We start from the raw sequence: 24,685 nt of genomic DNA on the forward strand, positions 1-24,685 counted from the left end.
CTCTGTTGGCATTATAAAATGGTGCAGTCACATGGAATCTACCAGTTCTTAAAATGAATGAATATGTTTACCATAAAAGCCAAAAAAATTCTATTACCAGGCATATACCCAAGAGCAATGAAAGCATACATTCACATAAACACTTGAACACAAATGTATATAGCAACATTTTTCATAACATCCAAAATGTGTAATAAGCCCAAATAGTTCAGCTGATTAATGGATCAATAAAATATGGTAAATTCACATGTTAATATTCGGCCAGAAAAAGGAATGAAGTATTGATACAGGCTGAAACATGGGTAAACACTGAAAACAGCATCCCGAGTGAAAGAAGACAGACACAAAAGATTATGTATATTATTCAACTCATTTAAAATGTCCAGAAGAGAGGAATCTACATATAGAGATATAATGGAAGGTAACAGTTTCTCAGAACTCCAGAGAGGGCAGTCTAAGAGATCGGCAAGAGAAGAGCTAAAGGTTAAGGGATTTCTTTTTGAAGCAATGAAAATACTCTAAAATTGCCAAGGTGGTTGCATATATCTGTGAATGTACTAAAAAATCATTGAATTGAATACTTTAAATGGGTGAATAGTAAGGTATATGAACTAAATCTAAACAAAACTGTTTCAAAAAGTTGACTCTTGGCAAACATTTTTCAAAATAAAAAAAATACAACATTTCCCCTCAGTGGATTTTGAGGGGAATTACATTGTTTATTGACTTTTTCAGATACAGGTGACAATATATTACTAACAATGTGACTTATAAATTGTACTTCCATTATACATGAAACAGAATTAATATTCAACAGTTAGAAGCTTACATTCATTGAGGAGTTTGTTTGACCAATAGTTTCATCATCTGTTGGGAACTGATATATCTGGATGCCATTGCTAATCAATTCACTCATTATCTTACTCTTGAACTTCTGTAAATCATTTTTAGAAACTGTATCTGCTTTGGCAATCAATGGTATAATGTTTACCTATTAAGGAAAACAAAATTTCACCTATGAAGATTTGTTGTTTATCCTATAGTATTCACAGTCTATGATTTATAGCCTCTGGAAATAAATTTATGTAACTGGCTGTCAATCCGCCCCTTAAAAATTGTTTTCCCCAAACCATCAAGACCTTGGAAAATTCACCTTTATCAGAATGCAGGTTTAGAGCTCTCCATCTTGTCTCTTATTAAAAAAATCTCTTACACTTCCAACCCATCTGAAGTTAGCAAAATATAATACAATAAAGTAGGCTGTTTATTTTATTATCAATTTTATTTCCTATTAAACCGAGTTATAAAATGAGAATCAGAGACCATCAAAATTGTAGAAGACATGGAATCTTCCTTTTAACCATCATTCTTGTTCACCACCTTCTCCATAAATGCATACTAATCAATGCTCCATCTCCACTTACCCTTGTTCTACCTAAATGCGTTTACAGGCAGATTTGCTTATGTCTTTCAATGACCACCTAAAAATATACAAAAATTTTTATTATCGAATTCAAAAGGCTGAGAGTATGTGGGCATAGGAATGAAAACCGCTTTGCTAGCAAATATATTCATTTGTAATTAAATGAAGGAATTTTTTCCGCGTTTGAAGTTAGTATTTATATATTTAAATTTGAATTTTTTACTCATAAATATTTTCCTAGTTCTACAAAGACATGGGAATATGTAGCCTATCAAAAAGGAAGCCCCAGCCAGGGATTTAGCTCAGTGGTTTTGCTGCCTGCTGCGCAAGCGCAAGGACCCCAGTTCAATTCCCACTACCACAAAAATAAAAAATAAATAAATTTTTAAAAGGAAGCACGCATGGGTCCCACGCTTTCGCTAGAAAGAATTATACTTTTTTTTCCTCTTTCTACATAGCAGGCAGTAGCTGCTTGCCTGTTACCCATTCCGAATCCTTTCTGACAAGATTTACAGACAGAATCAGAAAAGCTTCATGTATCACAGCATCAGTGGCACCAGAGGTAAACAGGATTATTTTATAGTACTATAGAGTAAATTTGATTTCAAAAATATAGGCAAATGCCCATGATCTGAATTAGCATTTAATCACAGAGAAAAACTCTAACTAAAATTTTGGTCTTTTTTACATGCATATCCTTTTACTAAGGTATAATCTTAAATAAATTTATAGAAAAAGTAACATTGAAACGTGTTAAATGTTGAATTGTCCCTACCACTAAATCCATATGTTGAAGCTCCAGGCCTTAATATCTCAGATTGTGACCGTAACTGTAGAGACTTTAAAGAAGTGATTAAAGTATAATGAGGCTTGGCAGGGGTCTAATCCAATTTGATTTGTGTCCTTCTAAGAAGAAACTTGGACATACAAGCACCAGAAGAAAGGCCATGTGATGGTGAAGCGGGGGCACCACCCGCCAACCAAGAAGAGAGGATTCAGAAGAAACAGACCTTGCCAATGCCCTGATCTTGGACTATGAGCCTCCAGGACTGTGAGAAATGATTTTTCACTGTTTACATCATCCAACCTATGACATTTTGTTATTGAAGTGCTATGAAACTAATTCAAATACTCTAAAGACTAACAGGAAAAATTATTATAATATATAGGCATATTATAAAATAAAGGTACTTGCATGTGAATGCTTCAAGATACTGTATATTATCACAAAATGAGCAGTAAATATTGAAAGGTCAATGGATATACCAAACACACCTTTCTGTCAATGTTCTTCATTGTTAACAGGTCGAGGGACTTCAGAGAATGTCCCGTAGGCGAAATGAAGTAGAGGCATACATGGATACGCGTATCGTGATACTTGAAGGAACGTTTAATTTTTAGTTCTTCTTGAAGATAGGCCTCAAACTGAGCATCTATGTAGTCAATTATTGGTTGGTAGCTAAAAAATAAACATCTAGCATTACAAATTAATAAAATCTGAATCTGATTTTCAGCCATCTAATAAACAGTATGTATGCTGAACAGTTTCCCATATGGATAAAAATTGTGTATATGTGTTCATCCAAAGATAATTCCAGGCTGGAGGCGTTATCAGTGGGGTGTGGCTCAGGAGTAGAAGGCTTGGCATGTGCAAGACTCTTGGTTCAATCCCTGGCACCAAAAAAGAGAACAACAACAATTCTAAACCAGTAGTTTACCATGAAGAGCTGTGAACAGTCAAAACATTCATAAATCCTAAAGCTGAAGGTGTCAAAAGTAATGAAGAGGGGTCAGTTACTTACCAGATATAATTATAAAGTAATGAGAATATTTGGGGATACATAATAAAAGAGAGAGTTGAGAAATTGTGCAAAATGCCTAAATGTTGCTAAAGTGGATTTTGCTGGCACCTGGATTATTTTACTTTTTTTCCGCTTAAATTCTTTTATTGGTACATTTTAGGTGTACAATACATTTTCATTCATCATTGGGAACTTGTACCTGTACATGATGTATTTTGGTTCTTATTTTTTTCTCCATATTTTAATTTTTTACAGAAATTATTTTATTACTTGGATAACTGAGAAGTCTAACAAGTAAACAAATGGGAAAATCATTTTTAAAATATTTAAGAAACAACTTTAGCATAAAGGAGGAATAAGAGGTGGAATGGTGATCTCTAAGAAGGTATTTCCATGTCCATGTCCCTGGAAACTATAAATATATTTTTGCAGGTTGGGGGAGAAGGTTGTAGATGAAATGAAGCTAAGAACTGTGATGAAAGATCATCCTGGATTATCTGCATATACTCTAAATCCAGCCATGGTTGTCCTCAGAAGTGCTCATAATGAGCAGAGGAGAAGCCATGTGGGGGGTGGAAACACAGTTTGGAGGGACGGAGCTGGAATGACAGTGTACACTGGGAGCTGAAAGAAACAAAGGAATTTATTTTCCCCTAGAAACTCCAAATGGAGTTTGATCCTGAAAATACCTTGATTTTGGACTTCTGCACTCCAGAGCTGTGAAAGAAAAAGTTTATAGGGTTTTTGTTGCTGTTTGTTTTGTTGTGAGTTTCTGTTGTTTGAAGCCATCAGTCTGTGGTCATTTGTTGCAACAGACTCAGAAAGAGAACCTAAGACGCACTGCCTGTCGTGGCTCTTCCTCCACAATACAGTTAAGTGTACAGTACACCGGACACGCTAACACTGAGTGTAAGCCCATATTTAAAAATACTTTCCAACAAACTGACTACAAAGGTGGTATTCATTTTCTAAGTATTAACAGCTCTTTAATGCGAATCATCTGCCTTTGCCCCTTTTCTAATATGTTTATTCCCGTTATAAGTTTCACCCCAATACATTTTCATATTTATTATCATCTGAGTACTGTACTTGTTCCAAAACTCATCTTTCACCGGTGGTGTGCAGGCTAATGCTTAAAAAGTTGTTTTTTTGGAAAGAAAAAATACTGATCTGTAGGATTTGCTGACTTCTACGGTGTGAAGCCAAGTCACATGATGTCGTTGAAGGAAGAGCTGGGGGGTGATGAGCCCAATGTGCTGTCACAAGTCCGTGTGCGTCAGCCTAAGTGCAACACTGCATCAAAGCCGCAGAAAACACGTCTATATGTGAAAAATACTTTTATGGGCCGGGGGGTTAGCTCAGTGGTTTCACCTCCGGCTGCGCAAGCACAAGGACCCGAGTTCGATCCCCGGTACCAACAAAACAAAACAAAACTTTTACTCTAAAGCTAACTTTCAGTGGGAGAGTCACATATAATCATTAGTATACAAGCATTTTTTGAAGGAGTAAGAATCTAAAACTATTGCTATGATACTATTTCCCTCTATCACACTTTAAATCTGATACAGAACTATAATACTAGAGGAGAAAGAAAAGCTAAAACTAGCACAAAACACAGAAACCATTTGCTACAATTGGTTAATCCAAAACCTTGTAAGAGAAACCAGAAAACTGGATATATGAAATGTCAATTTCATGAGAACATTATTTAACTAGAAAAGAACTAAAATCTGGAAGGAAAGATAATTACCTTAGAAGAATATTACAATTTAGGAAAAAGGAAGGCAAATTTCTTGAAGTAAAAAACTTTAATTGATTAATATAAGAAAATACTAACCTGCCTTCCTTGTTTATTTGATCACCATACCCTACTGTTTTCACAACCGTCAACTTCAATTGAACATTGCTTTCCTGAAGATCATATGTCTGAACTATAAGTCCAACATTTGGATAAAAATGAGAGGATTTGTTATCTTTCAAATTAGTATTAAACAATGCATTAATCAGTGTTGATTTTCCAATTCCAGTTTCCCCTGTAATAAACACAGATACATCATCATGGGTGGATAACAGGGTGCAGAAATAACACTCTGAGCTGATGCAGAGGCTTAAAGGGCCCCCTAAATTTTTAAAGAAGAGTAGAATAATGGTTAGAAGCTGGTAGGGGGAATAGAGAGATATTGATAGAAAGATACAAATTTCAAATAGAATACATTTTGAGATCTGTTGTACAGGAGGGTGACTATAGTTAACAATGTTATATATTTTAAAAAACTAAAAACAAGTTTCAAATGTATCGCCATAAAAAACACAGGCAAGGCTGGGGATTTAGCTCAGGGGTTTCGACGCCCGCTGAGCAAGTGCAAGGACCCGAGTTTGATTCCCAGTACCAAAAAAAAAAATTAGGCAAATGAAGGGATGACTACATTGATACCTTGATTTACCCTTTGCATGTTGCATACAAAGTCCAGCATGCCACATTGTGCTCCAAAATGTGTATGATTGTAATTTGTTATTTAAAAATATTAATCTCAAATAATCCCAAACACTTCAAAGATTGAGATAGGCCTGAAAATAGATATGCTAGTCATGACTCTTAGTCATTAACATAGCATAGGAAGAAAATATATGCTAAGCTATGTCAGATTTTGAAAAACATGGATTTAAATTTAAAGTTTAAGTAATATGGCCAAGAATATGGAAACCAATACAAACTTTAAAAAATCATCTTGAATTCATCAGACTATGTAAGAGAAGTGGAAATAAGCATAAGAAAAATGTAGTGTTTGGGACTCACCCACACAGAGAATATTAAAAGAGAATCCTTGCCGCATGGACTTGCTCACCAGTTGATAGGGCAAACATTCAAAACCAAAGTGGCCAAGAGTAGTTAAGCAACGGATACTTTCTTTTTCCTTAAAGAAAAATAAAAAGGTTTTAATTAGAACAGGAAATGAAGCCATTTGAATGGACCATACTAGGTTACAAAAACTAGCATTAGTTATTATTTTATTATCATATCTCAGACCAAATTCGGATGTAAATAAATCTGTGCAAAAAGAAGTCTGTATTCAAATACAGTATACAGATGTTGCTATTATATACATATATGTATATATTAGTGGCCTTTGTACTTCTTTTTAGAAGTGTCTGTGGGTCATTTGCCCATTATTTGATTGTGTCACTTGGCTTCTCGTTCTTAAGTTTTGAGCTCTCTATATATTCCAGATATTAACTCTGTCAGATGAATAGCTAGCAAATATTTTCTTACATCCTACAGGGAGTCTTTTCACTCTGCTTAGTTTTTCTCTGGAGTTTGGAGATGGGACTTTTCTTCCAGCTGCCATTACCAAAGGCTGGCTGTTGCAGTCTTGGGCGAGGGGGCCACCCCAGCAGTAGGAAGCCCCCAGTGACGTCCAGGTCGTGGCAGGTCATGGGCTCAGAATGTGATACAGCATTCCCACATTGGTGGCCTTCGGCATACCCTTTGGTGGCCTGATGCCCCCACACTATTCTGCCTAAAGCCAGGAAGAATCCTCCAGCCCCTGACCTCAGTGTGGTGACTGTAAAGTGTTGGGGCCTGTCCTTGTCCCATGATCTGGCTTATGAGGACAAACTGCCTTTTTATACACATCGCCGCCACCACCACTACCCCTTGTTCCAAGGTGACCGACATACCAACTACAGACCTGGGTTGAAGAACCATCAGTATATTCATGACAAACCTAAACTCAGGGCGCCATCTAGTGCCAAAGGACCAGATGTGCCGTGACTCCAGGCTCAGAGAAAGGAAGCAGCCTGTTTAGAATTTCTGGAAAGACAGGCGCAAAGCCAGATTAGGAGACTTAAATGGGTATCTAACCCTTCAGTCAGGAACAGGAGCCTGGAAGATATTGTCTGTGCTGTGGTCATAGATGACACCTCACCCTGCAATGCTCAGATGCATCACACACCGACAACCATCAAGAACTTGCCTAGTGGCTGGGGATTTAGCTCAGTGGCACCGCACCTACCTTGTAAGCGCAAGGTCCTGAGTTTGATCTCCGATACCGCAAAAAAAAAAAAAAAAGAATTTGCTTGGAACCATAATTTCATCTAACAGAAAAAAGTAAATAAATCAAGTGCCAGAAACTGGTTGTATACTAATCACTATGGGTAAGCTCTCAAAGAATTTAAATGGCTATTCTAAGGAAACCCAGAGAGTTTCAGGAAAACAGGAAACAGTTCATCTAACAACAATATTTACATAGATATGGGAGCCATTTTAAAAATCAAACTAATCCTTGAGCTGAAACACTCTAAGGGAAATTAAAAATCCCATTAAAGCCATTATTATAGACATCTGAGTTAGGTAGAAATAGTCTAGGCAGTCAGACAGGGCTAGGCCCTCGAGGGAGTGAGTGCAGAAGATGAGAAAACATCACACCTGTGGCTGGAGGCGCATCTGTTGAAGGTCAGGGCTCAAGACAAAGAATGACCAGGCCTATTATGCCTCCCCAAGTGATAAACAATATACTGTAATTGGTATCAGCTGGCCCAATAAAGTCTAGCTAGACACCAGTCACCCAGGTGGGTGACCAGGACCTCCTGATCCATCTCTTCCAGAAATAGTCCCTGTTCTTTCCATGTACACTTGCCACATGACCTGCTTACCTACTAGATCAATATTACCTAAGCAGCTATACTTATAATCTTATGGGTTGATCACAGTTTTGTCCTATGTTGTACCAACTTCATGATTTTATACCCACCTCATGATTTTGCTCTATAAAACTCCTCTGTAAAGTGGGGTTCATGGCAACCCACTTGGGTCCCCTCCTGCCTCTCAAGAGCTATCTCTCTCAATAAGTGTTTCCAGAGGTCCAGGGATTTAGCTCAGTGGCACTGCACCTGGCTAGCAAGCACAGTGGCCTGAGTTCAATTCCCAGTATCAGAAAAAAGAAAAAAAAGTTTTAAAAAATAAGTATTTCCTACTCTTAACCTCCGTTGTTCCTTAGAATTAATATTTCGATTTTGGGAAACACAAACTCAGAGTATTTGATATCTAGCAAGTTGAGAGTTTCCCCTATATCATTTGGAGATACTATATCAGCATCACTAGAAGACTGAATCAAAGAAAAGAAAGAATGAGCACAAAGACAGGCTATTGAAAAATGCACAGGTGTTAAGAAAAAAATGAAGAGGAATATTAGACACTTATGGTAGACTTAGTACAGCATCTAAACAGCAAATCTTTGGGTTATTGGAGCTCAAGTGGGTCTTGAGAAAACCAGTGGAATAGAAATTTATTCAAAGAAATAACAGAAAACACAGCAAATGATACAAATATCCAAGTACAGGAAAGTCAAATCTACCCCAAGATACATTACACTCAGTCTCTGAAAGATAAAGGATAAACAGAAGATTCTGAAGGCTGCAAGAGAATAAAATCAAACAGTAGGAAAAGCTGTTCCAGTTTTCTTACAGGCCAGGAGAAAAATGGAAATTTTCACAGTACTTAAGGAAAATAGCAAAGGTATCCTTTTGAAAGTAATGAGAAACAAAGACATCCTCAGACAAACCAAAGCTGAAAGAACACATCTCTACCAGAATTGTCCTTCAAGAAATGCCAAAGGGAGTTTTTCAAACAGAAAGAATGAGACGCTAATGAGTAAGAAGAAAACACTGCAACATAGAGAACTCAGTGGTAAAACTACACTGAGAAGCGCAGAGTGCTGTACTATGGTAAACGCAGTGCACACGACATTCCTTCTTTTCTATGAAAAAATAATAAAAAGGAGCAAAGATGATGGATTTGAGGCAGGCAGAATTTTCCAGCTTCCCCATGACTTGGAACTGAGAGAGCTGAAACCAGGCCACTTAACCAAGTGGGTGACAGAGAATGTATGATGGTCCATATTGCACAGATGGGGACTTGGAAAGACCCAGAGATTCGGGTTAGCCAGTCATAGGGACAGAAATGCATCAGCTCAGAGCCCACAGCAGAGGTCGGGGCACAGCAGAGGGAAAAGAGAAGATGCAGAGGGAGAGAGATACAAAAACCGGCACCGAAAAAGACCCAGAGCAGAAAGGCCGACTATGCTTAGCTGGTCTGGGAGCTACACACCAAGCTGATGCCTAAGGGGACTGCAAGATACCCACTACGCATGTGTGTCTGCTGGGTCAGATTCCGGTTTCCAGCTTGGAGCTGGGAAGGGGTGAGGACCTCCTTTATACCTGGCATTTCCAAACTAGGGCTCACCCGACCCCCCTCAGGGGCCCACCCCTCAGGAGCCAGGTGGGACCAGGCCTCTTGGCTCCAAGTGGGGACCGGGGCTATTTTCCAGAGAAGATGACTTCGAACAGTTTTGAAGGATCTAAAACCTACAGGTGTGTACCTGTAGGCATGGAAGATGATGAAGAATGTGCAGAAGCATTTAATAGATTAAAACCTATCGCGAATTTCCCAAGTAGCAGTGCTGTTTCAGCATCAACTGTGGGCCTCTCAGGTTTCTTCCATTTTGTTTTGTTTTTTGGTACCGGGGATCGAACTCGGGTCCTTGTGGTTGCAAGGCAAGCAGCAAGAACCACTGAGCTAAATCCCCAGCCCTCTCCCAGGTTTCTTTATACTGGTGAAGGAAATGCTGTGGGGTGCTTTAGATAGAAGCCACTGGAAACAATCCCAAACTGCACATTCATCAACGGATTTTACTTTGAAAACAGTGTGAGCAGGCTACAAATCCTGGTGTCCAAAACGGAAAATACAGAATCAAAAATTACCTGAGAAGCAGAAATCATTTTGCTTTAGACAGACTCACTCAAAACTGGACAGATGGGCCGGGGATTTAGCTCAGTGGTTCTGCCACCTGTCTCGCAAGCGCAAGGACCCGAGTTCAATCCCCGGTACCAAAAAAAAAAAAAAGAACTGGACAGAGACCTGAGGAACCTAAAGTCATTTCAGAACTGCTTGTAATTTGGGTTTCTCATGATTTAAATCTTTAAATCTTTAAAGAGCAAAATAAAGGACAGGTAATAGAAATAAGGGAGACAGAACTTTTGCAAATGGAAAAGGGATCTAGAGATGGAGGGAGGGGAAGTAAGGGAGGGGAAAGGGAAGTAAAAAGAATGAATTAAGATGTATTATGTACATAAACCAAATCCCCACAACAAATGCAATCATTATGTATTGCAAATATGTACTCAAATTTTTTAAGTCGTTTCATAACTGGCCAGACAGTCCCCATTTAAACCCCAGAGAGTTTTCAAGTTCTGGACTCTGCTACATAGGTATTGATGACCAAGTGTAATGTGTCTCTTGCAATGGAAAACTGAAAAAATGGGACCCTTGTGATTATCCCTGGTCAGAACACAGGTGACCCTTCCCTAACTCTTCTTTGTTTGGGGGCTGGAACTGTGTTGTGAGTTGTGATAGGAATTTCACAAATTGGACAATCCCTCCAAGAAATCCAGCCTCTCAGTTCACAAGCAGCCACTTGTAAGAGTTGGATCGTCTGCTTTAGGTGAGGGTGATACAATAAGGTGCTTTCACTGGAAGGAGGAAGACCAATGGGAAGCCTGGCAAAGACCCCAGGAAACAACCTGCTAAGAGGTGTCCAGTGTAAGCATCTGTTGGACGAGATGGAACCAGAATATATAAACAGTATTCATTTCACCCATTCACTTGGGGAGGCTCTGATAAGAATTGCTGAAAAAACACCATCACTGACTAAAAGAATTGGTGATTCTTCCAGGATCCCATGGAACAAGAAGCTATATGAAGAGGAGTCAGTTTCAGGAATTTTAAGAAAATTATGGAGGGAAAAAATTCAGACATCTGGAAGCAATCATATGTGAGGCTCTGGCTGGGGATCTAGTGAGTGCTCAGAAAGACAGAACACGAGGCGAATCAAGTCAGACTTCACTGCAGAGGAGCTAAGGCGCCTGGCAAAGGAGAAGCTTTCTAAAATGTGTGTGGATAGAAATATCGGTGTAAATGGGGTGTAGTGGTGCACGCCTGTAATCCCAGCACTTGGGAGCCTGAGGCAGGAGGATTGGCGAGAGTTCAAGGCCAGCCTGGGCTACATGGTGAGTTCAGGGCCAGCCTGAACTACAAAGCAAGACCTTGTCTCAAAAAACAAACAAAACAACAACAAAAATGTTGCTGTAGCTTTTATTCCTCATGGACATCTGGTCACTTGTAAACAATGTGCTAAAGAGGTTGACAAATGTCCCTTGTGCTAAACAGTCATCATTTTTCAAGCCACTCCAAAATTATGTCTTCATCTGACTCCAGGGTAAGCATGCTATGTTCTCCTTGATACCTTGATTTAATGTGAAAGAACTTGAAGTCATCAGCACTGAATCCCATCAGCCTTTGCTACCAAGTAGAAAAATGACACAAAGAGTGGTGTTTCAGTTAGTAAGCTCAATTTTGAATTTCTGGATTTTTTTGGTTATTAGCTGTAACATTTATGCAATTTTCAATTAAAAGTCTAGGCTAAGAAGCATCGTATTGTAAATGCTCATGATATGTATTTGTAGGACACTTAGTTTCTAAGTGTAAGTGAACTAATTATCCTAACATTTCATTCTTTTCAAATAGCCTTAAAAAATGGAGCATTCTGTATAAACATGGAGATTATAGTTAATCTCCCAGTCACATAATTTGTTTTGTGTGAAAAAGGAACCAACTGTTCCACACTGGTAGAAAGATAGAGGTTATTATTTTTTTTTTTTTTGGTACCGGGGATCGAACTCAGGTCCTTGCGCTTGCACAGCAGGCAGTGAAACCACTGAGCTAAATCCCCGGCCCGATAGAGGTTATTTTTAGATGTTTGTCTTTGTGTTTTAGGATTCGGTCCATTTTCTTTTAAAATTATAAACACATACTTGGGATGACTTTAAAAAGTGGTTTTGCCACTTCTAAAAGGGTATTTAATGACAGAATCCCACCTAGCCAACAGGTACTGATATAGAAAGGTGTCAGAGATATATTAAGTACGAAATTCAAGTGGCAAAGCACTGTGTATAACAGAAGCCAAATCAAGGTGTGTGTATTTTGTATCTGTACAGGACAAAAGATTTGGAAAGATGTATGCACCAAACTGTTAAATGTGTTTTCTCTTGAGAGACTGGGAGAGTCCTAAAGAGGTTTCCAGGAGCTCTTCAACTTTTTAAAAAATGTTGTTTCGTTTGAAATTTTTATAACTATGTATTACTTTTGTAATCAAAATTTATAGAAAGTATTTTACTTATTTAAAGGCTCAGGCATGTTCAAATCCCTGGAAAACTATTTATTGCAGCTTTAGTTTTTCTAATCCAAGAAGGAAGGGCAGTTAACCTTTCTGGTGCCATTGGGTAAATTTAAATGTTTTTATGTTTTGATTTGCAGATGGAAAATATTTCTCAGTAGTAGTTTAACGACAGGTAAACCATGCCTTACCTTGTTTCAAAATAAATATTTCTGATTTTGTGAAATGAAACATAAAATATGTCTCAAATCTCCCAATGAATGAGTAAAGATTGATCCTTAATCCATGCTAGCTAAGCCTGCCTAGGTCACTTTCCCAAAAGGTCCTTATGAACCCAGTATTTTACACATCTGTCAGTTACATAGGTAAAAGTAGAGGTATGTTCGGACCCTGCTTGTAGCTCTAGTGACAGTTTTCCATTGGGACCCTCCTGGCATCTTGTATCTTAAAGTTTCATGAGTTTTTTACCGGTAGGATGATCCAGATACATATAGGGCAAAATGTTATATCTTTCTTTTGCCTAAATTTTTTGTTTTCTTGACTACTAAGAGTAGTAGATACTTCTTTTTTAAATGTTCTCTCAAGACCCTTGAAACTTCTTGGAAATTATGAAATAGCAACAGGAGTAAAAGAATAGTTATGTAAGGTTTTTTTTCAGAACTTGAATAAGTCAGTGTGAAAATTTAAAGAGCTTTATAGAATACGCAGGATGTTCATTCTCATGAGAGGCCTATTGTTAATAGTGAATGGGGTATTTTACTACAGAGAACCATTTGAGAGGGAAACTGTTAAAATTGTATTTTTACTGTATTTTCCAAGAGACAGTGTGTGTTGTTATGGTCTCCTAACCTCCACTGACTACTATATAAGTGATATTCCTTTAAAGCATTGTAAATTTGAAGAAGAATTTCAAAAATTAAGTAATGACTGACCTGTTTTTGTTTTATTCTATAAATCCTGACTCTCCTTTGTGCTGCCGTCTATTTAGGTTTGGTTATATAGTCTTTAGGTTAAATTTGATCTGTGTAGATAAGTGTTAAATTTAAATTTACATTTAGAGCATTCTACAATAGGAAAGGCTTTTATTGTTCTGGGAGCCTCAGTTCATTAAAACTCTTCTTTTAAAACCAGTATCACAAAACAACAACAACAACAACAACAAAACAAAAAACTGTGTTTAAAGTTAAGCAAGACTAATGGGGGAAAAATAAGAACTAAGATACATCATGTTCAGGTACAAACACCCAATGATAAATGTAAATGTATTGTATACCTAAAATGTACCAATTAATATATAAATGAAAAAAAAGTTAAGCAAGACTTTTTTTTCCCTTTCCATGAGTTGTAAAATTTAAAGCTTGAAACTAATGTGGTTAATAAATTTAGTAAGAATTATTTACAAATGTTGCTGTTCAGGTTCTTAAAATCACTCAGCACTCCCAACTTTCAATCAAATTTTTTGGTACCAGAGTTTCCCTGCCTGCACACTACAAAAAACAAAACAAAACATAAAACCCCACTGGATCCTTTCCACCTAATTGTGCAAAAATTGATCACTTGCAAGTCAAAATATAACCAGATCCAAATCTCTACCCTCCCAGTAGTTCTCAGTGTCTGCATGTGAACCTTTCTTTTCTGTCCATGGCTGGCTGGGACCAAGGCAGAAAACCAGGATGGAAGGAAGAGCATGGTAGTGGAAAGCTGGTCGAGGCAGACAGGAAGCAGGGAGCAGAGGAAAAGCCAGATTGAAAGGAAGGGGCCAGGGATGATGCATAACTTTCAAAGCCCTGTCTGCAGTGACATGCTTCCTCCACATGGACCCAGTCTCCTAATGAACCCACACAGAAATGAACCCATCAGTGGCTTAATCCATTCAATGAGGTTGGAACCACCCAAAGGATGGATGAACACGGTCAGTGTGAGCTGTCTGCACATAGGGAAATGTCACTGTGAACCCCATTAACATGTACATTCAATATATGAAAATAAAAATACATTTAAAAGAATGGAAAATACTTAAGATGTTGGTACAGGCAATGGTTTTCTGGGTAGGACCATAAAGCACTGGAAATAAAAACAAAATTGACAAATGTGATTATATCACAGTAAATATCTTCTGAACGCCAAAGAAAACAATCAACATAGAGAAGGCACAATCTATAAAATGGGAGAAAATACTTGGCAATTATCCACATGACTAAAGATTAATATCTGTAATACATAAACAACTCAAAGAACTTACTACCAATAAAATAAGTAATTCAATTAAAGTGGGAAAATGGTATAAAGACTCTTCTCAAAATAAGAAATACAATGGCCAGCAAATACATATATGAAAAAATGCTCAATATCATTAGCCATCAAGGAAATGCAAATAAACACTACAATGAGACATCATCTAACTCCAGTATAAATTCTACAAATAAATCCTTTAAATCAGCACTATTCTTCTCAGCTACTTTTATGGGTGGACCCTAAACGTCTCCCAAAATCTCATGTGTTGAAGGCTTGGTTCCCAAAGCAGCAGTGTTCAGGATTGGGGTCTTTGGGTGTTGATTGGACTATGAAGTCTTGCCTTGCCATTGGACTAACCCATTGATGGAGTCGCAACTAAATGGTGCACTGGGAGGTGATAGAACTTTAGGAGGTGGGATGTAGCTGGAGGAAGTAATTGTGGTTGTGCCTGTGAAGGGTACATTTTGTCTCTGGCTCCTTCCTCTCTCTTTATTGGTTGCTATGAGGTGAGCAGCTTTCTCCACCACTCATTCCCACCACTATGATGTTCTTCCTAACCACAAACCAGGAACACAGAGCCAAGTGACCAGGGACTGAAACCTCTGAAACTGTGAGCCAATAAATCTTTCCTCCTTTAAGTTGTTCATCTCAGGTATTATGTCACAGCAACACAAAGCTGGCCATATCTCTGCTGGGAGATTCTGGAATTTTAATTGGCTATTAAAAATTTTTTAAATAGGAACAGTCTTTATGCTAAAATAATCAACAGACTCAAGAAACATGGAATGATTAAACTGTCATTTATAGTTTAGTCTAATAAGTATAAAAGTTAATTGATTACCAAACATAAACCCTTACTATTTAGAACAGTGTCAGTTTACTGCATCAATACAAAGTGCAAAATTCTATTTGAAAGATATACTTAACTGTATCTTCATTGTTAGGTGTTTGTGTGAACATATCCACTGGTTTTTCTGCCATCCCAGACTGAAAGAGCTGAAACAAAGATACAAAATCTTTTTTCAAATTTACTTAGACAATTACATTCCCAACATGTAACATATCAAGATAAGACTTTAATAGACTTTATCAAAATTTTAGCTATTCATTACCACTCTTGGCCTGTTTTAAGCTGTACTTGCATTCCTACACAGCCTTCTACATAAAAAATAATATGTAATAGCCAACATATAGAGTGATACACTCAACTGTAAGCACACAAAAAACATCCTAAGGAAGATAAACTCCCTTTTGAAACCACAAGGACAAAGATCATCCTTTTTTTCTCACCAAAACAATTTTTATTTCCAGTGTTTAACTGGGTATGCACACAGACATGACACAGGTTTGGATTCATTAAGTCCCCTATTCTTCTTTTGAAAGGACTCTCTGGTCATTAGAAAGGGAAATAGAGAATTTTGCTTTAAAATGAGATAAAACAAGGATGAAGACATTCATAATTACTTAATTTTCTAGGCTAATTATCCAGGCAAGACAGGAATATTAGAGTACAATCTTTGAAGGAGAATTGGGAAAATAGAGCTCATAAAATCAAGGGCCGGGGATTTAGCTCAGTGGTTCCGGTGCCTGCCTCACACGCGCAAGGTCCTGAGTTTGATCCCCAGTACCAAAAAAAAATCCAAACAAGTCCCTTAGGAAGTAAACTGAAATAGAATTCTAGTGTATGAGGACCCTCTTGAGTAATTATATACTTACCTCATTTGCACTTAAAGTAGACCTGACAAATACATATTTTCATTGCCATATAACAAATGAAAAAACCAGACTCAGAAAGATTAAGTAACATACGTGTCCAGAGTTCCAGCTACACAGTAGACACAGGGCTGAGGGCTCCAAAGCTTGTCTTCTTCCTCCTGCCCACAGACCTGGATTAAATTACTGTTCACAGTGTTTGCAACAGTTGGGTACTAGGGAGGAGAGGCCGGAAGAGCACCCTGTGCTGATTTCTAACCACGACTGCCTGAGAAGGTCACACTACGCTACTTTTGAGCACAGCACAAAGATACTAAGAAGCTGAGGTACATTTTTAGAGGAAACATTATGTACAAGTAAACCAAAATGAAAAGCAAACTGGCTTTGTTCCGTGGTCCCTTCACCTGATCTGTCATGAAAATTATCCCACTTTAGTACATAACTTTATCTCATTTTTCCTTGAAGTCATTGGGATACTCTGAGATAGTATTCTGTTCTACTGCGTGGCTCACTCTATTCTAGGATATATGAAATTTCTGTATTTATCTAGCAGAAATTTAATGTTGGGCATTGCAATGATTTCCAGTCCTTTACTGTAATCAACAATGAGCATTTAAACTCTGTAAGAGAGGCTGCTTCTCAGCTTCCTCAGTTTATCTTCTCTGATAGTTGGTAGTAACTACAAACTTAAGGATCTCTATTCTCTGTTTAACTGATGGTGTGTGTTTTTTGGTTTTTTTTTTTGGCAAGCCTGCTAAAGATTGAAAACTAGAGATACAAAATAGCTTGCATTCAAAAGCCTAATCTGGGTACAAGCACCCAATGATAAATGTATACCTAAAATATACCAATAAAAATAATTTTTTAAAAAAAGCCTAATCTGTTAAAAAGCAAAGGTATAGGGGCTGGGGATTTAGCTCAGTGGTTCCGCTGCCTGCCTCAAAAGCACAAGGACCAGAGTTTGATCCCTAGTACCAATAAATAAATAAATAAAAGTGGTTCTGCTGCTTGTCTCGCAAGCGCAAGGTCCCGAGTTCAATCCCCAGTACCAATAAATGAATAAATAAATAAGTAAATAAATAAATAAATAAGTAACAGGGCCGGGGATTTAGCTCAGTGATTCTGTCACTTGTCTCGCAAGTGCAAAGTCCCGAGTTCGATCCCTGGTACCAAAAAAATAAATAAATAAACAGAGGTGTCTTTTTCTCACATAAGTCTAGATCCTGAGCTCTCAAAGTACAGTCCTTGGCCCCCTGGTGTCCCCAAGATTCTTTCAGGAAACCCATGAGGTCAACACCTTCAATCTAATATGAGGGTGTGATTTGCCTTTTCCACTGTGCTAAGATTTACACTGATGGATCAGGGGCAGCCATCATCAGCATAGGGCACAAAGTGCATTGGTCTTTGCATTATTCACCATCACACTCGCAAAAGATGTAAGAAAAGTATCTACAGCGCTCTTATATATTGTACACAAGTGTAAGAGTTCTTGAGGAAAACAGGTACTCTGATAGATTAACTCATGCAAAATAGTAACTCCTTTTTCTTGGATCATTTTTTATTGCAAGAGCAATGGACAAACACTGGTTATTCAGGCTTGGGTATTTCTAATACAGTTTCTTTTCTTTCTTTTTTTGGTACCGGGGATCGAACTCAGGACCTTGTGCTTTCGAGGCAGGCGCAGTGCCACTGAGCTAAATCCTCTGCCCTCTAATACAGTTTCTTGAAAATGAAGTGAAGTTTATAACATCAAGAAAAAGAACTGGATGCAAGATGGTAGGATCCAACACTTACCTCCTCCTCCACAAAGAATATGAAAGTAGTCAGGTGTGGTGGTGGACGCCTGTAATCCCAGCACTCTGGGAGGCTGAGGCAGGAGGATGGCAAGTTTGGGCCAGCTTGGGGAATTTAGTGTCTTACCAAGACCCTGTCTCAAAATTTAAAAAAAATTAAAAGGGCTGGGGGTGTAGCTCAGTGCACAGGTCCTGGGTTCAATCTCCAGTGCTGCAAACAAAGAAGGAAGGAAGGAAGGAAGGAAGGAAGGAAGGAAGGGCAGGAGGGAAAAGACAGGGGAAAAGAAAAAAGAAAAAGAGAGGAGAGGCGAGGAAAGAACAGAAAGAAACAAATGCATAGCTGCATTTTGAGGTGAATGACCATGAGAGAACTTTGGAAATCAGCAAGAGAGATTAAAAACTTAAAAGATTCTAAGATGTGCCAAACAGCATAGAAACAAAATACCCTGCCACCTGCCCTCTGAGACTCCACGTGGGGGAGGGGACTCCCCTCTGCCAGGGGAGAGATGAAGGTGAAACCTCCATTGTCCCCACAGAAGGGCCATTCGATTCCCACCCTGCCGCTCCCTGGGCCTGCAGCATGGATGAGTAGGGCAAAAGCTGCAGCCCTTGGGAGCAGAACAGCTGGTGACAACAGGGCCTGAGGGAGCCGCGACCCAGACAGGGTCCAGCACTCCTGCTGCAGCAGTAGCCACAGAGTGAGCGCCAGACACCAACCACTGGACGCTGCCTGCAGTGTCCTCACTTTTCACGGCCCACAGACACAGTGGGTTTCTGGATTCCACCACAGAATGAATACGCTATGTCCAAGGTCATTAGCTACAGCTGAAGAAGCTCTATGGAGACTACCCACAATGCCCAGCTGGAAATCAAGCCAACACTGCATAAGGATTTAAAGAATACTGACAAGATATATGAACAAAAATTACAGACAAAAATGCAGTGTGGAGGACCATAACATCAAGGTATTTATGGGTGCTCAAACTTGCAAAAGAACTTTTGTACTGGGTAAATTTCGTTCACAATCAATATATGTTTTCTGTTCAATCAGTAAAAAATAATCTTTTGCATTTGGGAAACCTGCAACTTAGTACTCTTGAAATCCCAGAGGGAGACTGATAGCACACGACATGGAACATTCTAGAAGTGACCCTTTCCCTCAGTGAGAACCAGATGCCCATGTGCCCACTTCTCACCTAGGGGAGCTCCCACAGGGTGGCCTTCTCCTCTGGTCCACAGCTCTTCCTGCTCCAGCTGAGTGATCACTGCTGGCTTATAAACCTGATGCCCTGTTCATGGGAAAATGTACATCTCAGCATTTTATACCAGGAGCAGAATTCTCCCTCAGAGCCCATTTCCACCCTTTTCAGTCCTTGGGGCCTCTGGGTTTGGACAGCAGAGGCTTCAGAGGCAGCAAGAGAAAGCTCCTCATGTCAAACTGCACAAAGTTAGGATCTTTCACCTGGGGGAGAGAGCAGGGAACAAGGCTCTGTCTCCATAGTGATGAGCTTTCTCCTACTAGGGGCTACACCACATCCCCAGAGCACTGAGACTCTCCTGCTGAGGGAAGTAAGGCCTGTGAGTGGCCCCCAGTCCCACAGGACTCTCCTCACCCAGGGCAACCAGATTCCTGTAGTTCTCCAGCATCACGTCTCGGTAGAGGTTCTTCTGAGCAGGGTACAGCTGTTCCCACTCCTCCTTGGTGAAGTCCACAGCCACATCCTGGAATGTCAGGGATTCCTGAAACCAAGCACATTGGAGCTCACACAGAAACTGTTCTGAAAGGGGCCTCAGGAGAGGGAGGGAAAGAGCAGCATTAGGAAAAAGTTAGGATGTCTGAACCACTGTGCTGACAGTCTTCAGGATTCGGAGTAATCCAGAGTCCAGATCAAAGCTTTTAAAATAGCTTGGTGTGGTGGGACATGTCTGTAATTCCAGCAATTGAGAGGCTGAGGCAGGATGATAGTCATAAGTTCTGTGTCAACTTGGGCTACATAGTGAGTTTAAGGCCAGCCTGAACTACATAGCCAGAGACCCTGTCTCAACAAACAAACAAACCCTTGTTCTTGTAGAGCTGAGATGTAGGGACTCCTAAACATGGCTATTACTCTTTTTTCTCCTCTAAAGGATCAGTCATCTATGCAGCAAATTTGGTAGGAGACTCAAATCTGTCCCTCGGCAGGGATCTTGTGAGATACAATTTCAGGTTGAGCACCTGTAATAAGATTCACCGGAGTCGGCAGAAGTCTCAGTCACCTAAGGACCGATGAGAAGGACAAACCATTCATAAAGATAAGGCACATTAATTTGTGACAATGTTTAAAGTAATCAGAGTACTGTTAGAATATCTGATTCCCACATGACAGAAAGCAGAAATCAACAGATGAATCAACTACAACAAATTCTTTTCATCCCTTCCCTTCCTCTTGTCAGAACAGAAAGTGGCCCTTGCTGAGCTGAAAGATCTTTCACAAAGAGTGGGGTCTTTTTCCTTAGAAAGAGGGAAAGACAGGCATTTCAACAACTATGACAGAGTGAAATGTCCCGATTTGCAAATAACCATAAAAGAACAGGGCTTTTTTGTTCACAAAAGTTGTCCTGGAAAACTGCTCTCAGAAAGTGAGTGACAGAAATAAAGAAAGGAGCAATTCTGAGTAGGTACTCCATAAATACTTGCCAAATGAGTAATAAAATAGTGGCCAGTGATTTAGCTCAGTGGTTTCACTGCCTGCTATCCAAGTGCAAGGACCCGAGTTCGATCCCCAATACAAAAAAAAAAAAAAGGGTAATGGTGTTTAGAATATTTCATACACTAGCATTAGTTCATGAAGATAAAAAGTAAAAATAAGGCTGCAACCAAAGCAAGTTTTATTAGCTCTTGGTGAGGCAAGATATACCACGGATACTGTTCAGGTGTTTACTTAGGAGATAAGACAAATCTCAAAGTGACTAAAGAACTAGTTTTCATGAATTGTCTGTTTAGAGCCACTTTATACCGCATGATCCTACTCATATGTGGAATCTAAAAGAGTTGATGTTATAGAAGTTGAATGTAGAATGGTGGTTACCAGAGGCCAGGGAGAGTATGGCTGGGGTGGGATGGGGAAGGTTGTGTATTAGTTAACTTTCCTTTGTGAGAAAGTTGACATTCACAATTTAAAGGAGGAAATGTTTATTTTGGCTCATGGTTTCAGAGGTTTCAGTCCATGGTTGACTTCAAGGCAGAAACATCATGGGAGAAGGACATGGCAGAAGAAGAGGATAGCTGCCCAGAGGAAGAGGAAGGGGTCAGGGACTAGTTCCCAAGGTCACACCGCCATGACCTGGTTTTTCCAATTAGGCCTCACCTCCTAGTAGCCCTTCAACTATGAGCTCATTGCTGAAACTGTGCCCTCCTGATCCCATGGCCTCTCCAGATGCCTTTTAATCTGTTCAAGTTGACAGTCAAGATTACCCTTCAGAGGCTGCTCAGTGAATATTATGTCACAGTTCAGCAGGAGCAAGTTGTGGTGTGCGATTGCACATTGAAGTCATTATAGATAATAATAATGTACTACATACTTCAAAAAGCTAGAAGAGAGGATTTTGAAAGTTTTCACCATTAAGAATGACAAATGGGCCAGGGATTTAGCTCAGTGGTTCTGCCACCTTCCTCGAAAGCAGAAGGACCCAAGTTCGATCTCTGGTACACACACAAAAAAAGAATAACAAATGTTTGAAGAGATATGTTTAACCTGATTTAAATATTATGTAATGTTACATATAACACAACATGACATTATAGGCCACAAATAGGTACTATTTTGTTTTCATGTATCAGTCAAAGAATAAATTTTAAAACATGTTAAAAATATATATTTTTAATCCAGGGAAGATATTAAATTGTTTTCAAAATGTTTAGAGGCTTCAATCCCCAGTACAAAAAAAAAAAAAATGTTTAGAGCCACTTTCAACCATGTAGGAAACACAGAGTGGCTTTGGAAACTACCTTTTGCTACAGAATTGATAATGTTTCCCAATTAATTCAACCTAAAGTCACAAAGCAAAACAGCATTTGTAACATATACCACAATAAAGTTATTTCAATTGTGCTATAGTTTAGATCTAAAATGCCCCCGGCTAAAAGTCTCACATTCCAAGGTGGGGCCTGGTTGGAAAGGGCAGGATTACTGGGTTGTGACCTGGAAGGGTGTACTGTATTCTTATCCTGGCTCCTCCTTTTTCTCTCTGCTTCCTGGTGCCACACAGTGAACAGCTGTCCTCCACTCAGGCTCTTCCCCATGCCCTTCCCGCCCTGGAGCCCCTGACCATGAACTGAACCCACTAAAACTGTAAACCAAAATAAACCTCTCCTTGAAGTTGTGATGTTGGGTATTTTGTCCCAATGAAGGTAAACTGACTAAGACAAATGTAACTACTATTTTTGAATCTCAGGTAATGTCAAACTGCTTTATGTATTTTCAGTGCTGTCAAAATATAAAACAAGACATGAGACTCCTGTCCCCATGCAAAATTTGCAGCAGCTGTATCTTCTAAGCTCAAATTATAGTTCTGGTAGCATCTTTGGGTCTCTAAGCCATGGCAAAGGGGAAAATCCATTTAACCAGGCAATTCAGGGAGTTTGATTATCTGCCATTTAATCACATGCCAAAAGTTGTTAACCAAAGAGATGAAAATAACAGAATTCTACAAACACTGTTCAAGCAATGAATAAGCCTAAATTCAACCATATGCTGATGGATGATAGCAGTATTTGGAGAAAGTTCCTAAATATGAAATATGTAAACTCTCAATATAACAAGCTTCAATAGGTGAGCCATTCTTTGCGATTGATTTTGGTGATAAGGAACACTAATTTTTTTTTTCTTGGTACGTGGGAGATACCAAAACTCAGGACCTTGCGCTTGCGAGGCCGGTGTGGTAACCACTGAGCTAAATCCCCGACCCAGGAACACTAATTTTGAGCCCTAATTAAGTGAAATGTTATTCCCATGGAGAGTTCCGTTTTCTCCTCATCAGTAGATCTGTAACAATGCTCTCTATGGATGGATGGATGGATGGACGGACGGACGGACGGACGGACGGATGGATGGATGGTACTGGGGATTTGCACTGAGCTACATCCTCAGGCCTTTATTATTTTTTTTAATTTTGAGACAGGATCTCACTAAGTTGCCCAGACTGGGGTCGAATTTGCGATTTCCCTACCTCAGCCTCCCAGAGTGCTAGGATTACAAGCCCATCTTATTATATTTTGAGTTTTGCCGATACAAAATGGGGAGGGGACCGCGGAGGTCGGTCCTGGAAAAAGGGACACCGAGGGACGAGCGTCGCGCGCGGACAGACCAGCGATGCCCCGGCGCCTCCGCCTCTGCACTAGGGTGGGGGCTGGGCGAGGCGGGCGCGGGGCGCGCGACCCCCAACGGCCAGACGCCGGCGCATGCGCTCTCGGGCGCAGCGCGGGCGCCATTGGGGAGGCGGCGGCCGGGTCCCCGGGTCGGCGGACGCAGAGGCGGTGAGTGAGTGTGCCTAGTCCTCGTCCCCGCACCCTTCCCGCTCGCCTGCGCCTGGCTTTAACCTGTTAACCATTTGTGGCCCCGACGCAGGACATCGTAGCTTCTCCGCCTCTGCTGCGGGGACCCCGAGCCACGTCGTGCACACGGAGCTCAGACACACGATGTTACGTGTTTGAAGTCAGTGTCAGACACAGCTTAGTAAGACCGAGTGGACTCTGAGCCTTGTGTCCCTGGTGATATCCGAGTAGGACAGAAGCATTTCCTCATGCGCTGCTGCGCTGCGTTATAATTTACTAGAGAACCTTGCTCTTTGGTGCACAAAATATATTGTCACCCGTAACTATCACAGTGACATATTTTCATCTTGCTCCACTGACAAAACAACACTGGGATGAGGAGCGAATTCCGAGGCCGGGCCCAGGCTCCTCTATGTGACCTGTGCCCCAGCATTTCCACTCTGTTACACACGTCCTGTGCCATCTAATGCTTTAAATCTTCTCCTAAGAAGTGTCAACCTTGTGAAAAACAGAAAGCTTGAAAAACTTACAGATTAGAGGTCACTAAGGAGAGCTAACTTAATGCAGGATCCTAGATTGCAGAAAGAACGAAGTGAATAAGCAGGTGAAATGTGAGTAACTTCCATAAAAATGTTATCCTTAGCATAAGCAGGATGAATCCAGGGTGAATTCTGTGTGTACTACTTTTGCAGCTTTCCTGCAAATCTAAAATTGGTTCAAAACAAAAAAGTCTTATTAAAGTAGAAAAGTAAGCACCAGAACCCTTTCATTTACTTCCTTAGCAAATATTTATTGAGTACCTACTACCTGCCAGCCGTGGGTCTTTAAAAATGGAGTATAGGGACAGGGATTTAGCACAGTGGTTCCGTCACCTGCCTCGAAAGCCCAAGGCCCCGAGTTCAATCCCCGGTACCAAAAAAAAAAAAAAAAAAAAATGGAGTGTACAAGGAAACGGC

General features: G+C 39.8%; 3 protein-coding genes and 1 pseudogene across 17 annotated transcripts in view; 3 read left to right on the plus strand and 1 right to left on the minus strand.

Annotated features, from left to right (window-relative positions):
* LOC101701073 (zinc finger protein 717-like) overlaps positions 1-2,703 on the plus strand; it is a 50,634-nt gene extending 47,931 nt beyond the window's left edge. Inside the window, exon 5 of the mRNA XM_021254308.2 lies at positions 2,335-2,703. Coding sequence (XP_021109967.1) covers positions 2,335-2,462 — 128 coding nt within the window. The 3' untranslated portion in view covers positions 2,463-2,703. The remainder of the gene's footprint in view (positions 1-2,334) is intronic.
* Positions 1-23,913, minus strand: part of Septin14 (septin 14) — a 51,729-nt gene extending 27,816 nt beyond the window's left edge. The window contains exons 1-9 of the mRNA XM_021254296.2: positions 23,775-23,913; positions 19,810-19,936; positions 19,393-19,485; positions 16,500-16,564; positions 15,618-15,686; positions 6,023-6,140; positions 5,063-5,258; positions 2,699-2,882; positions 830-991 (exon numbers count right to left, since the gene is read on the minus strand). Of these exons, the coding sequence (XP_021109955.2) occupies positions 830-991; positions 2,699-2,882; positions 5,063-5,258; positions 6,023-6,140; positions 15,618-15,686; positions 16,500-16,564; positions 19,393-19,485; positions 19,810-19,843 (921 nt within the window). The 5' untranslated portion in view covers positions 19,844-19,936; positions 23,775-23,913. The remainder of the gene's footprint in view (positions 1-829; positions 992-2,698; positions 2,883-5,062; positions 5,259-6,022; positions 6,141-15,617; positions 15,687-16,499; positions 16,565-19,392; positions 19,486-19,809; positions 19,937-23,774) is intronic.
* LOC110348208 (E3 ubiquitin-protein ligase XIAP pseudogene) lies at positions 6,134-14,308 on the plus strand (annotated as a pseudogene).
* Mrps17 (mitochondrial ribosomal protein S17) overlaps positions 23,619-24,685 on the plus strand; it is a 33,833-nt gene continuing 32,766 nt past the window's right edge. For 10 of the 15 annotated variants that reach the window (XM_087196152.1, XM_087196154.1, XM_087196156.1 and 7 more), the window contains exon 1: positions 23,619-23,711. The gene's annotated coding sequence lies outside the window, so the exon portion shown is untranslated. Of the gene's footprint in view, positions 23,712-23,891; positions 24,341-24,685 lie in introns of those variants that run through there. The other 5 variants (XM_087196151.1, XM_004839948.4, XM_021254297.2 and 2 more) reach the window with 3 other exon arrangements.

This window comes from Heterocephalus glaber, unplaced genomic scaffold (genome assembly GCF_053883595.1).
Source record: "Heterocephalus glaber isolate CG9 unplaced genomic scaffold, H.glaber_assembly_v1.0 deba00001610, whole genome shotgun sequence".
NCBI classification, from domain to species: Eukaryota; Metazoa; Chordata; class Mammalia; order Rodentia; family Bathyergidae; genus Heterocephalus; species Heterocephalus glaber.